We start from the raw sequence: 13,919 nt of genomic DNA, 5'->3' as shown, positions 1-13,919 counted from the left end.
CTGTTCTTTATTGATGCATAGTATTCCATTGTGTGAATATACCACAATTTGTTTAACCATTCATCCGTTGATGGACACCTTGGTTGCTTCCAGCTTTTTGCTATTGTAAAGAGAGCTGCAATAAGCATGGGTGTGCATATATCTGTTCGTGTGAAGGCTCTTATTTCTCTAGGATATATTGCGAGGAGTAGGATTTCTGGGTTGTATGGTAGTTCTATATCTAACTTTTTAAGAAAACGCCAGATAGATTTCCAAAGTGGTTGTACCATTTGACATTCCCACCAGCAGTGTATAAGAGTTCCAGTCTCTCCGCAGTCTCTCCAACATTTATTATTTTGTGTTTTTTGGATTAATGCCAACCTTGTTGGAGTGAGATGGAATCTCATCGTATTTTTAATTTGCATTTCTCTAACGGTTAATCATCGAGAGCATTTTCTCATGTATCCGTTAGCTGCCTGAATATCTTCTTTAGTGAAGTGCGTGTTCATATTCCTTTGCCCACTTCTTGATTGGGTTGTTTGTCTTTTTGTGGTTGAGTTTTAACAGAATCATATAGATTTTAGAGATCAGGCGCTGGTCTGAGATGTCATAGCTGAAAATTCTTTCCCAATCTGTAGGTGGTCTTTTTACTCTTTTGGTGAAGTCTTTAGATGAGCATAGGTGTTTGATTTTTAGGAGCTCCCAGTTATCTGGTTTCTCTTCGTCATTTTTGGTAATGTTTTGTATTCTGTTTATGCCTTGTATTAGGGCTCCTAACGTTGTCCCTATTTTTTCTTCCATGATCTTTATCGTTTTAGTCTTTATGTTTAGGTCTTTGATCCACTTGGAGTTAGTTTTTGTGCATGGTGTGAGGTATGGGTCCTGTTTCATTTTTTTGCAAATGGATATCCAGTTATGCCAGCACCATTTGTTAAAAAGACTATCTTTTCCCCAATTAACTGGCACTGGGCCTTTGTCAAATATCAGCTGCTCGTATGTGGATAGATTTATATCTGGGTTCTCAATTCTGTTCCATTGGTCTATGTGCCTGTTGTACCAGTACCAGGCTGTTTTGACTACTGTGGCTGTATAATAGGTTCTAAAATCAGGTAGAGTGAGGCCTCCCACTTTCTTCTTCTTTTTCAGTAATGCTTTACTTATCCGAGGTTTCTTTCCCTTCCATATGAAGTTGGTGATTTGTTTCTCCATCACATTAAAAAATGTCATTGGAATTTGGATCAGAAGTGCATTGTATGTATAGATGGCTTTTGGTAAAATAGACTTTTTTACTATGTTAAGTCTTCCTATCCATGAGCAAGGTATGTTTTTCCACTTAAGTAGGTCCTTTTTAGTTTCTTGTAGTAGTACTTCGTAGTTTTCTTTATATAGGTCTTTTACATCTTTGGTAAGATTTATTCCTGAGTATTTTATCTTCTTGGGGGCTACTGTGAATGGTATTGATTTGGTGATTTCCTCTTCGATGTTCTTTTTGTTGATGTAGAGGAATCCAAGTGATTTTTGTATGTTTATCTTATAACCTGAGACTCTGCCAAACTCTTCTATTAGTTTCAGCAGTTTTCTGGAGGATTCCTTAGGGTTTTCTGTGTATAAGATCATGTCATCTGCAAATAGAGATAATTTTACTTTCTCCTTGCCAATCCAGATGCCCTTTATTTCTTTGTCTAGCCTAATTGCTCTGGCTAGGACCTCTAGCACAATGTTGAATAAGAGCGGTGATAAAGGGCATCCTTGTCTGGTTCCCGTTCTCAAGGGAAATGCTTTCACGCTCTCTCCATTTAGAGTGATGTTGGCTGTTGGCTTTGTATAGATGCCCTTCATTATGTTGAGGAATTTTCCTTCAATTCCTATTTTGCTGAGAGTTTTTATTATGGGTGTTGGACTCTGTCAAATGCCTTTTCGGCATCAATTGATAAGATCATGTAGTTTTTGTCTTTTGTATTATTTATATGGTGGATTACTTTAATGGTTTTTCTAATATTAAGCCAGCCTTGCATCAAAAAAAACATAAACCAGTCTTGCATACCTGGTATAAATCCCACTTGGTCATGGTGGATTATTTTTTTGATATGTTGTTGAATTCTATTGGCTAGAATTTTGTTGAGGATTTTTGCATCTATGTTCATGAGGGATATAGGTCTGTAATTTTCTTTTTTTGTGATGTCTTTATCTGGTTTTGGAATCAGGGATATGGTGGCTTCATAGAATGAGTTAGGCAGTATTCCGTCATTTTCTATGTTTTGAAATACCTTTAGTAGTAGTGGTGTTAACTCTTCTCTAAAAGTTTTGTAGAACTCTGCAGTAAAACCATCCGGGCCAGGGCTTTTTTTTTGTTGGGAGTTTTTTGATTACCGTTTCAATCTCTTTTTTTGTTATAGGTCTATTTAGTTGTTCTACTTCTGATTGTGTTAGCTTAGGTAGGTAGTGTTTTTCTAGGAATTCATCCATTTCTTCTAGGTTTGCAAATTTGTTAGAGTACACTTTTTCATAATAATCTGATATGATTCTTTTAATTTCAGTCGGGTCTGTTGTGATGTGACCTATCTCGTTTCTTATTTGGGTTATTTGTTTCCTTTCCTGTTTTTCTTTAGTCAGTCTGGCCAATGGTTTATCAATTTTGTCAATTTTTTCGAAGAACCAGCTTTTGGCTTTGTTAATTCTTTCAATTGTTTTTCTGTTCTCTAATTCATTTAGTTCAGCTCTAATTTTTATTATTTGTTTTCTTCTGGTGCCTGATGGATTCTTTTGTTGCTCACTTTCTATTTGTTCAAGTTGTAGGGACACTTCTCTGATTTTGGCTCTTTCTTCTTTTTGTATGTGTGTATTTATCGATATAAATTGACCTCGGAGCACTGCTTTTGCTGTGTCCCAGAGGTTTTGATAGGAAGTATTTTCATTCTCGTTGCATTCTATGAATTTCCTTATTCCCTCCTTAATGTCTTCTATAACCCAGTCTTTTTTGAGCAGGGTATTGTTCAGTTTCCAAGTATTTGATTTCTTTTCCCTAATTTTTCTGTTATTGATTTCCACTTTTACGGTCTTGTGGTCTGAGAAGATGCTTTGTAACATTTCGATGTTTTGGATTCTGCAAATGTTTGTTTTATGACCTAATATGTGGTTTATTCTAGAGAATGTTCCATGGCTAGCACCATTTTTAACTGTTTCTTTTGCAGAGTTTTAAGTTTTGATAAGGCCCAGTTAATCAATTTGTTCTTTTATGGATTGTGCTTTTGGTATTATATCTAGGAAATTTTTGCTTAAACCAGAGTTGCAAAGTTTTTCCTCCTATGTTGTCTTCTTCAGGTTTTATCATTTTAGGTTTTACATTTAGGTCTGTGATCCATTTTAAGTTAATTTGTGCATATCATGTGAAGTATGAAGTTTATTTTCTTGCATATGTTATTTTTTGCAATTGTCCCAGCACCATTTTTGTAAAAGACTATTTTCTCCACTGAATTGCCTTTCACATGTGTCAAAAATCAGTGTTCATACATGTGTGGGTCTATTCCTGAATTCTTAATTTTTTTCTATTGATCTATTTGTCTGTCTTTATGCTAGTACCACACTCTTTTGATTACTGTATCTTCGTAATAATTCTTGAAATCAGATAGCGTTAGCCCTTCAACTTTCTTCTTCTTTTTCAGGGTTATTTTGGCTGCTCTAGGTTGTCTACATTTCCATATGAATTTTAGAATCAGCTTGTCAATTTCTATCAAAAAATGTCTGCTGGGATTTTGATTGGGATTGCATTGAATCTGTAGTTCAGTTTAGGGAGAACTGACATATTAACAATATTGAATTTCTCTCTCCATTTATATTTTGGCAATTTTTTAAAATAGTATTTTGTGTTTGTGGTACAAGCTTACACAGCAAATTAGGTTCTCATTTGACAGTGTCTTAGTCATCTAGTGCTGCCCTAACAGAAATACCACAAGTTGATGAACGCAAGGGAAGCCCTCAATGAGGTCCGCATGATGGTAAAGTGTTATAACGTTCTTTTGCTCTGCCAGTAAGTCCTGGGATGCACCCTACTCCACCCAGAAGCCTCCTGCCCCAAGGCACTCAGCTCTCTCGCTCCATGGGTGGGGGAGCCTAGCTCTGCCAACAAGTGCCCAGAGGCACCCCACTCCACCAGTAAGCTTCCTGCCTGAAGGTGCTCAGCTCTCCTGCTCTGTGGGTCAGCACACCCGCTGTAGCTGCCTCACTCCGTGGGCTGCCTCATGCTGGTCTCCTGGTTCTGCTGCTGTTGCCACTTCTCACCGTCTCACGTTGCCTCCAATGTTAGATTTTGTCCCCTGGGTCTAGGAGGTTCCCAGCACAGGGATGCACTTTGCTCCCAGCTTTTGTTTATGGTAGTGAGGTGCCCCTCTGCCTCTGGGATTGGCTTCCAAGCCTAGTGGGATGGCAAAACTGATCAACCCCATTGTTAGGGTTCCATACACCTTATTTACATAGTCCTACCCCCACAAGGGTTCCACGTACCTTATTTGTGTTATTAGCAGGCTGCCCAATCCCCTTGGTGGTCCACAAGCACCATAATTGCATAGTTACACCCAGTCATTTTGTGGGCATCACAAGGCCACTGCTGGGAGGGCAATATAAAGTAATTCATTGCATCAAAGCCGAATATAGTCATGATTCCATTCATATGAAATGTCCAGAGTAGGCAAATCCAGAGAGACAAAAAATAGATGAGAGGGTGCCAGGGGCTGGGGAGTGACTGCTTAATAGGTACAGGGTCTCCTTTTGGGGTGATGAAAATGTTCTGGAATTAGATAGTCGTGATGGTTGCACAATCTTGTAAATACACTGAAAATCACTGAATTATACACTTTAAAATGGAGAATTTTATGGTACATGAATTATGTCTCAATTTTAAGAATACTCATAAGGAGAATGCCAATAGCATTTTAATATTCTGGCAAAATAAGACATTAAAGGAAAATTGAAACATAAATTGGATGATAGAGTAAGCCCCTAGATTTTGAACTAATTGTAATATAGCAAAAAAGATAATACTTCAATGTGTTTTCCTTCTAGAACAGCTCAGTATTTGTTAGAACTCACATTTTAAACCGTTCCTCTTATTTTCAAGAAATTGACTTTGATATCTAGAATTTTTCTTCTTGTAAAATATTAAGTAGTGTCAGAATCTGTGAAATTTCAGGGGGGATGGTGTGAATCAGGAGCCCTGGTGGCACAGTAGTTAAGAGCTTCGCAGCTAACCAAAAGGCTGGCAGTTTGAATCCACCAGCTGTTCCTTGGAAACCCTATGGGGCAATTCTACCCTGTCCTATAGAGTTGCTATGAGTCAGAATTGACTTGATGGCAACAGGTTTGGTTTTTGGTTTTTAATGTGAATCAGGTTCAGCCCAAAGCTGATCTCTATGAACTGGAAGTCAGACATGCTTCCACTCTCCAAACTTTTCACCAGTTCTGACACCAGCCATGCTCCCCAAGGCACTCTGTACTTCTTAGCTGTTTTCGATAATCCATTGCGATGGCCACACAGAACTTGCAGATCACATTTACAGCTAAGTGGTTTATTAAGAAGGCGTGATTGTTAAGGTTGTGTGTCAGCTTGGCTCGGCCATGATTCTCAGTGGTTCGCCAGTTATGATGTAGTTTGGCAATTGTATGATGATGTGATCACTTCCATGATGAGATCTGATATAATGTGATCATTCCCACAATGGGATCTATTGTGAGTAGCCAAATCAGTTGAAGTTTCCTTAGGGATGTAGTGTCTTGGTTATCTAGTGCTGCTGTAACAGAAATACCACAAGTGGATGGTTTTAACAAAGAGAAATTTATTCTCTCACAGCCTAGTAGGCTACAAGTCCAAGTTCAGGACATCAGCTGCAGGGGAAGGCTTTTTCCCTCTGTCAGCTCTGGAGGAAGGTCCTCGTCATCAATCTTCCCCTGATTGAGGAGCTTCTCAGGTGCAGAGACCCCGGGTCCAAAGGACGCACTCTGCTCCCAGTGCTGCTTTCTTGGTGCTATGTGGTCCCCCACTCTCTGCTCGCTTCCCTGCCATCTCTTGTGGGATAAAAGGAGGTGCAGCCCACACCCCAGGGAAAGTCCCATTACATTGGATCAGGGATGTGACCTTAGTAAGGGTGTCACAATCCCACCCTAATCCTCTTTAGCATAATCTAATCTTGCCTCATTAACCACAGGCAGAGATTAGGATTTACAACACATAGGAAAATCACAAAATGGAGGACAACCACACAACACTGGGAATCATGGCCTAACCAAGCTGACACATATTTTTGGGGAATACAATTCATGACATGTGGCCTGCATCGAATATAAGTGGACTTTCTGGCAAGGCTCATGGGCTTTTGATCACACTAGGTCCAGCAGCTGGTTCCTGTTTGTCTGACCTCTGGTTTTTAGGACTTATCCTGGTGCCTTGCCTGCCAATCTTGGGATTTGTTGGTCTTCACAGCCTGTGAGCCAGAGCCCTACTGTCTGACCAGTCAGTCTTGAGTTCGCCAGCCCCTGTGGCTATGTGAATCAGAATCCTCCAGCCTGATCCACGTTCCAGCCTCTACAACCACATAAGCCATTTCCTTAACATAAGTCTCGCTGTATAAATATTTATACACTTCACTGGTTGTGCTTCTCTAGAGAACCCAGCTTAAGACAGGAAATAACAGGGTATAACTCAAGATCAGGAAGCATGTAGGCAAAGTCTGGAAGGCTCCCCCAAAGTGAACAGTCCTCCCTTCTTCAGTGCAAGACAGCTCTCTCAGCTGTGCAAGCAAACAGGCCCTTCTCTCTGCCGTGCATGCCCCCTTTCAGCCATGCAGGGCTCCCCTTGGCTCCCTCAGGACAGGATTCTTTGCCTCTGGCTTCCCGCCATCAGCATCTCTCCTGCTGACACAGCTCACAGCCAGTGTAGCAGTTGTGTTCATCTCTCTCTTAGCTGCATTCCTACCAGCAAGTTTCTGCCATCACCACTGACCAGGCCTGTCGCTGTCTTCAGTGTTATAGCCCTTCACCCATGTTACGCTCTTTCAGGAGGTTCTTTGCCTCCTTTCTCTCTGCTTCTTCTCTCTTCCCTTTTCTCCTGATTCTTTCTGGTTCCTGTCTGAAATACCTTTTGGGGTTGCTGCATATATACACAAACTCCTCAATTTCAAGGCATGGCCTTCCCACCAGGGCCACAAACTGACCAATCCCCTCTTGGTAGGCCACAGACCCTTCATTTGCAAAGTAGGCTATAGGAACATCATTTGCATAGTATATTAATCAGTCCCTGCAAGGTGCATACCAATCACAGAGCAGGGTGCAGCCCAGGACCAGGAAAAAATATCAAACCGAGTTACTTACAGCTTACCCAGGAAATGTCAATCAACCTGGACAAAAGTAACAAACCCTCTGGGGTAGAAAACTAGGGAAAAGGTAACTCCTCATGACTTAGGAGAAAAAAATCTCTCAAGCGGTTGTTCCAAAAAATCAAGGCAAACAGCCACATAAAGGAACTTATTTCACCACAATGCTGAGTCATCAGGCAGGGATAAGGCACCGGGCAGCCGAGTTGGAGCATCCTGGAGTGTGTCCCCAGCCACTGCAGGCTGGTCTCTAAAGGCCTCTCTGTGCAGGGCACCGGGTACGGCCGTGCATGGACTCTTTCCAGTTTGGCTCGGAGAATTTAAGTGATTGATGAAAGCACACTGATCAAGTGGATAGAACATACCATCTCTGTTCTCCTCACGGTGAGGAAATGCCTGCCTTGTGCTCAGAGCTAAAGTAATCAAGCTCCAAGACAAACAGCTCTGCCAGCCAAGGACCCCGACATGGCATTTGGTGTGGACACAGATGAAGACAGTATGAGGAGGGTCTAGGCCTATCATGCACGAGCCAAAGCAGCTCATTTTCTCTTGGAATCTTGGCTTTTTGTAAATTTATTTAACGAGCTCAGTCTGGGAATGGCGAGGTGCTAATTTTTGCTGAGCTCAGTGGACGCGTCTCCCCAACCATGTGCATCGACTTCTTCCACGTCTTTGTCACAGGTGTCGCTGACTAACACCTCCCCATCTGCGCTGAGTCAGGTCACGGCCTGACCTCTCACCCTATGTAAATTGAAGCCTATTTCACCATATGCTCACTGGGGTAACTGCGTATTACACTGTCCTTCCAATACAGCTGATTCTACCTGGACTTTAAAGGAAGGGATCACATTCTGTGCTAAGCCTGTTTGCAAAGATGGTGAGGAGACTCAGGGCTGCGGTGGCCCTTTCTCCTCCCCACTTTCTTTTCTGGGCCTGGGGTTGGGGACCCTCGGGGGTATGCTGATTTTTTCCTCACCCTGGCTGTCCTCTATGCAGAACTCGCTGAATGTACTCTGAGTCCTGCTACCTACGCTTTAAGTAAGGTCTGAGACACTCCCTGTCACTGCGAGTTCAGTAGGGAGAGTACAATGAAGACATCACCTAGCAGACGTGTCTGCGTTACCTTCTTCCCGATTTGTCTCAAGGGGAAGGCGCAGTTCTGAAGGATGAGTAACAGGTACTGGGGCAGTCATTGCTCACTAGGGCTCTGTTCAGTGTGTTCCCTGTTGGCATGCACGACTGACCACCTGAAACCTTGGAATTGTCCTTTTCTATGATACGTAATCCTAATGCTCACCTAATAAAGTTCCTGTGTTATAAAAAAATGTATGTTGAAATGTCACGATTTCATTTACCCAGAACTTGAGGAAAACCAAATCTCACTTAGAGGAGCACAGAGCAGATCAATGGTTTCTGGGGCCATGGGTGGGGCCAGGAGTATATGAGGGTGATGGAAATGGTCCTCATCTTGATTGTGGTAGTGACTGCCTGGATTCATGGATTTGTGAACTCATTCAAGATGGCTGTATTTTATTGTTGGCAATTTATACCTCAATAAAGTTGACTTAAAAACAAAAGCACCCCAGATGGCCCAGCCTTTGAAACAAGAAACAAGGAATGGCCAGAATACCCCAGGTTGCCATTCAGGACCTGGACGAGCCTCTGAAGTCTCAGTGGCATTCTGTGTTTCTGCAAACATAGGCCTTCCCTGAGAATAAGCCCCCTTAGCCCAGCCCAAATGGCACACAGCAGGGACCCGGGGCAGAAGCTGCTTCTGGAGATCCTAAAACACAAGAGTGTGGGTCCATCCTCCCTCACCTGGCCTTAGGCCCTGTTCTGTCCATGCCCATCAGCTGTCGCCCTGGAGAACAAAGACATGGTCCTGCCCAATTCTTCTGTTGAAATTCTGATGGTCAATCGTGTGGTCAGGCTGGGCAGTGCCTGCCTCAATATGCCAGGGAACAGTGGGTACAAAGAGTGGTCCTGCAGGCCCAGTCTGGTCTTCCTGTCTGGGGATGTCTGACAGGGAAGCCAGAGACAAACAGGAGTGCTCAGGGCACTGCCAGGCCTCACGCCCCAAGCTGCCCCCATTTCTGGCCAAGCCAAACCCCGTTGTGACCTGGAGTCCTCTGCACACTTGAGTGCTGGTGCCTGTGCTCCTGGGAGCCTTGCAGGCGTGTCCGGGGGAGGCCCCTCTATGCAGGCCAGCTCCGGCTTATTCTCCCCTCACCTTCTAGCCAAGTGCAGCAGCCCGGAGTCAGCTTCACAGAGCACAGGCCAGGCTGCGGATCTTGTAGTCAGAGATGCACCCCTGGCTTCTTCCCAGGTGGGAGGCAGGAGGACTGAGGGCCCTGCTGCTGCTGCTTCAGTTTCTTCAGTGTGCGGTAGGCCTGCACCACCCGCTCTCTCTCCTCCTCCACGAACCGCTGCCGGGCCAGCGATGGGCTCAGAGGCTGGGATGCGCTGCCAGGGCCCAAAAGCATCCTTAGCATCAGTGACTTCTTGCCAGGCTGCAGGAGGAAGAGAAGTCAGACGATGCAGAGCCTTGATCAGTCTGGCACTCGGACCCCACGAGGACATGGAAGCTTGCATCCGCAGGCCCTAGACCTGGTCCCGCAGCAGACACCCAAGGAGGTTTCCTGCTCTGGGACAGTGCTGCCAACTCCCGCCCCATAGTCCCTCTGCTTACCTGCTCCCTGCCCACACTCTTCCTGGGCCTGGCAGTCAGCTCTGGGGGCTGCAGGGCCACTTCCCCAAACTTCACCGTGTCTGGATGGCAGAGAGTACCGCTGACATCTGCAGCTCTGGCACCACAGCCGCCACTGCCTGTCCGCCCACCCTCCCCTGCAGTCCAGGACATGGAACTCAGACTGACGCACTGGTTTATAGCTGTGGACACAGAGAGACCCAGGGGCCAGGCAGTGCCCGCTGGTGGGAGAACGGGCTGACCCCAGGGCACCGCCACTGGGACCGAGGGCAGCTACCTTGGAGCAGCTCCCGTTCCAGCCTGTCTGCAGCCTTGTCCTCCTTCCTCTGACGGACTTTATCCAGCCTCCGCTTCTGGAACCTGGGCAGGAAAAGTGACCCTGGTCAGATTCTCGAGCTCCCACTGCAGCGGACTTGAGAAGGCAGGGATTGTCCACAAGTGGTATGGGGCCCCGGCCCAGCTGGCTGCCTCCACGTCCACACTCACTCCATCAGAGACACACTGAACCCAACAGGCCCTCTCTACTGTTGATACCTGGGGCTCTCAGTTGGGGGTGATCCTGCTCCCCAAGGGACACTGGGTAATGTCTGTTCATTACAAAGAGGGTGAAGGAGACTTCCTGGCCCTTTGTGGGTAGAGAACAGGGCTGCCCTATATACCCCACAGTGCACAGGACACCCCACAGCAAAGTGTCCTGGCCCCAGGTATCCCTGGTGCTGCTGCTGAGAAACCTGCTCTAAACGGGGCTGCCAGTGTCACCCATCACGTGCTGCCCTTCATATGACTTCATAACCTTCAAGTTTCCTGGTGGTTTCGGGAACCCCGGGGGAATCCTCCAGGCTTTGGGCAGTATCCGGAATCAATTTCCTGTGATATAATTTTTACCGGTAATGCGACTACACTTATGTTAGGAATTCACACACAATAAAACCACAAAGCTGGAAACAATCTCTCTGATATCACAACACTTATAGGCTCAAACGGGTGTGTCCTGTTAACACCAGCAAAGAGAGAAACCCACAACTGTAGCCGTTCTCCTGAACCCCTGGGGAAAGCTTGGGCTGGCTTGTACCAAACGTTGCAGTAAGGCAGAGCAGCGTCTCAGGAAGCCCCCGTTTGCTGAGACCACGCTGCTAGCTCAGGGAGGCAACACACAGTTTTTCTCAGGGGCTGTGGGGTGGTGCTGGGCAGGGCTTCCTCCAAGTGCTGAAGACCAGCCTCAGGAGCTTCTGTGAAGACATTTGAGCCTCGTGACCACCCTGCTCAACGAAAAGATGCTGTCACTTCTACCTTACAGAGGAGGATGCTGGGCCCAGAGAGGCTACAGAGCCCATGCAGATGGCAGAGCCAACAACAAAGTCAAACTTCCTTCAGACCAGGAAGAGGAAAACGGGAAACTGACCCCCTAATCCAGGTCCAAGCGGGGTGAAAAGGGAGCCAGCCAAGCAGGAGTAAGGGTGGCTTCTTGTACACCGACCCCAAGTACTAACACCCCAGGGGCAGGCAAGGTCCCCGGTGGCCGGCGGGCTCTCCTGGGGCGGGGACTGAGCCTCATCTTTCCTCACCCTCCCGTCGCAAGTGATCCCAGGGCATGACTGGCTCCTGGGCCCCTTGGCTGCTCCCCCAGAAAAAAGCAGAGCCAGAACAAGGTCTTCACTGTTTCGCCTCATAGCTCCTTGAGTCCCCAGGTCAAGAAGCTCTGCCGCTGGCATATCTGGTGACTGAGCAGGGCTTAACTTCTATCCATGTGCAGGCCTAGAGTCCCTGACTTGCAGGTGGGGCACATGGGTACCCCCTGGCAGCAAGCCACTGTCACTGAAGAAGATGATACTGGGTACCCTCAGCTCTCCCTCCCCAGGACCCCAGAGTGGACCCGACCCCCACCTGCCACACTCACACCTTCCTGCATTCCGACTTCTCCTTCTTGTCCCTCTTGGGGGCGTCTTGTGCCTCAGGCTGCCGGACAGCCTGGTTCTTGCTGAGGAAGAGCACGTGCTGGGTCTCCTGCTCCATGTGCTGGATATAGGCCCTGTCCGATTCCCACTTCTTCCGCCTGAACTTGGGGACGGCAATGTCTGGCTCCATCCCCCTGGCCTCCTCTTCCAGTGTCTTTCTGAAGGCTACACGGGCTGAGAACAAAGAGAGACCTCAGAGGGGGTGTGAGGGGCAGGAGAGAGCAGTCACACTGGGGCAGGCCACCCGCACCCACTTCCCCTCCCAGGAGCAAGCAACTGTCACTAGTCTAAGCAGCCACCACATCCCATTTGCAGTAGCCTCTGTGGCCTGCCCGCATTCACTCCTGCTCCCGAATCACTACTTTTCTAGAAGTTAATCTGAACCAGCCACCCCTTGCTTAAAATCTTCTCATGGGTCTCCACTGTTCTTGGAGGAAAAAACTCAACACTTTTGACCAAGGTCTAGGAGGCCCTTGAACTGCTCTTCACCCCAGGGCTTTGAACCAGTTTGAGCTGGTTCAGTAATGGCTGAGAAAAAGAAAATGGAACAGACCCAAATTTTCACAATTTGGGTGATCCAGAATGATAACCAGAACGGGGAAAATTACAGGTTGAAGCCCTGGAGTGGGAGACTCAGAAGAGGATCCGCAAGCCCTTTCAGGAGCCTGATGCATCAGACTGGATTACTGGCAGGACCGTGGAGAGCAACACAAGTTCACAGTAGGTGGGTCAGCCACCATCTCTGAGTGGGGCACCACTGCTTCCGACTCTGCTCAAAATCCAACAGGCAAAAGATTTGGTTGCTATGCAATGCATATGCTGCTCTTGTTTTCTAAGAAAGAGATTATGTTTCTAGCAGGGATTCGGCGTGTAATTTTTCCCATTCAGGATTATTATTCCGATTCGCCCAAATTTTAAACACTCAGGTCTATTCCGGTTTTGCCTCCTCGGCCATGACTGAACTGGTAAGAACTGCCTTGCACCCACTCCTGAAGGCTTCTTCTCATGCCTCATCTGGAACCACACTGCCACCTGCTGCCTGTCACTGCTTCAGTCCTTTACGTGTCCTACACACCCAGCACTCTTGGATCAAGGATCTTTGCTTGAAACTCCATCAAACATTTGGGTAATTAAGTGGATCCGGGTACACAAAGCTTCTCAGCCACCCAGCACAGGCCTTCACGTTACCTTCTTTCCTCCTCTTCTTGTTACTGATAGGGTTCCTCATCTGCTGGCGGCTCCTCATGATCTCTCGGAGCCGGAAAGGGATCTCCTGTTCGTCCTGGTTCTTGGGCTTACAATTCACTTTCTTCTTTTCTTGGCTGGGAAAGAAAACACGGGTGAGACCTGTCCAAGGACGGCACACGGAGCAGAAAACCACGCCAGCCCGGCCCCGGCTGCTGCGGTGTGTAGGGAGCAGGAATCTTTCCTGTCCTCCTCATCCGGAAACTGTCCCTGAACTGGTTTCCCACAGAACTGCCAGAGTGAAAGATTCTTTGAAAGTGCTGGGAAGCCTGTCATTCCTTGATCTCCTCCATTCACCCAAGTACTCTTCCCTGGGCGTCAGCCATGGGCTCAGACAGCGGAAGGGCACCTAAGCCAGACCGGGGGAGAAGTGTACGAGGGCGAGCTCCCGGAAAGAGGGTCCCCGGAGCCCGGAGCGGCGGGGGGAACGACCCGAGAGGGCACCCACCTGCGAGGCCCCGGCCGCGGAGCCGGACGCTGCTTCCCCCGCAGTTCCTCCTGCTGCTGCTGTTGCCGCCGCAGCCCCTGCTGCTGCCCCGGGCCTCCCGAGCCCGCCGGCCCAGCCGCTCGGCGCCGAGGTCTTGCCATCCCACACGCGGAGCTTCCCGGGAGAAGGCACTTCCGCCCTGCCCACTTGTTCCCGCCCACGGGCCACATTTCCGCTTCCTGCGT

General features: G+C 47.2%; 1 protein-coding gene across 2 annotated transcripts; it reads right to left on the bottom strand.

The window, feature by feature from the left end:
• Positions 1-2,945: 2,945 nt before the first annotated feature.
• On the bottom strand, positions 2,946-13,919 carry CCDC137 (coiled-coil domain containing 137). 2 transcript variants are annotated; one of them, XR_002787485.2, is made up of 7 exons: positions 13,696-13,919; positions 13,191-13,324; positions 11,945-12,176; positions 10,325-10,407; positions 10,030-10,109; positions 9,571-9,850; positions 2,946-9,359 (listed from the first exon to the last, which is right to left on the bottom strand). XR_002787485.2 is itself a non-coding variant. In XM_003417336.4 (6 exons), the coding sequence occupies exons 1-6, from the start codon at positions 13,902-13,904 to the stop codon at positions 9,638-9,640; spliced, it is 951 nt and encodes a 316-aa protein (XP_003417384.1). In that variant the 5' UTR covers positions 13,905-13,919; the 3' UTR covers positions 2,953-9,637. The 2 variants fall into 2 exon arrangements, 1 of the variants encoding a protein (XP_003417384.1); XM_003417336.4 differs by having other exon boundaries at positions 2,953-9,850.

This window comes from Loxodonta africana, chromosome 18, assembly GCF_030014295.1.
Source record: "Loxodonta africana isolate mLoxAfr1 chromosome 18, mLoxAfr1.hap2, whole genome shotgun sequence".
NCBI classification, from domain to species: Eukaryota; Metazoa; Chordata; class Mammalia; order Proboscidea; family Elephantidae; genus Loxodonta; species Loxodonta africana.
The sequence above is the reverse complement of the archived record's forward strand: the minus strand, read 5'-3'. Positions and strand labels throughout refer to the sequence as shown.

Coding starts and splice junctions, on each gene's coding strand:
- CCDC137 (XM_003417336.4), bottom strand. CDS start 13,904: ATGTGGCCCGTGGGCGGGAACAAGTGGGCAGGGCGGAAGTGCCTTCTC. Junction 12,177..13,190: donor CAAGAAGAGGAGGAAAGAAG/GTAACGTGAAGG, acceptor CTTTGTTCTCAG/CCCGTGTAGCCTTCAGAAAG. Junction 10,408..11,944: donor AAGTCGGAATGCAGGAAGGT/GTGAGTGTGGCA, acceptor TTTCCTGCCCAG/GTTCCAGAAGCGGAGGCTGG.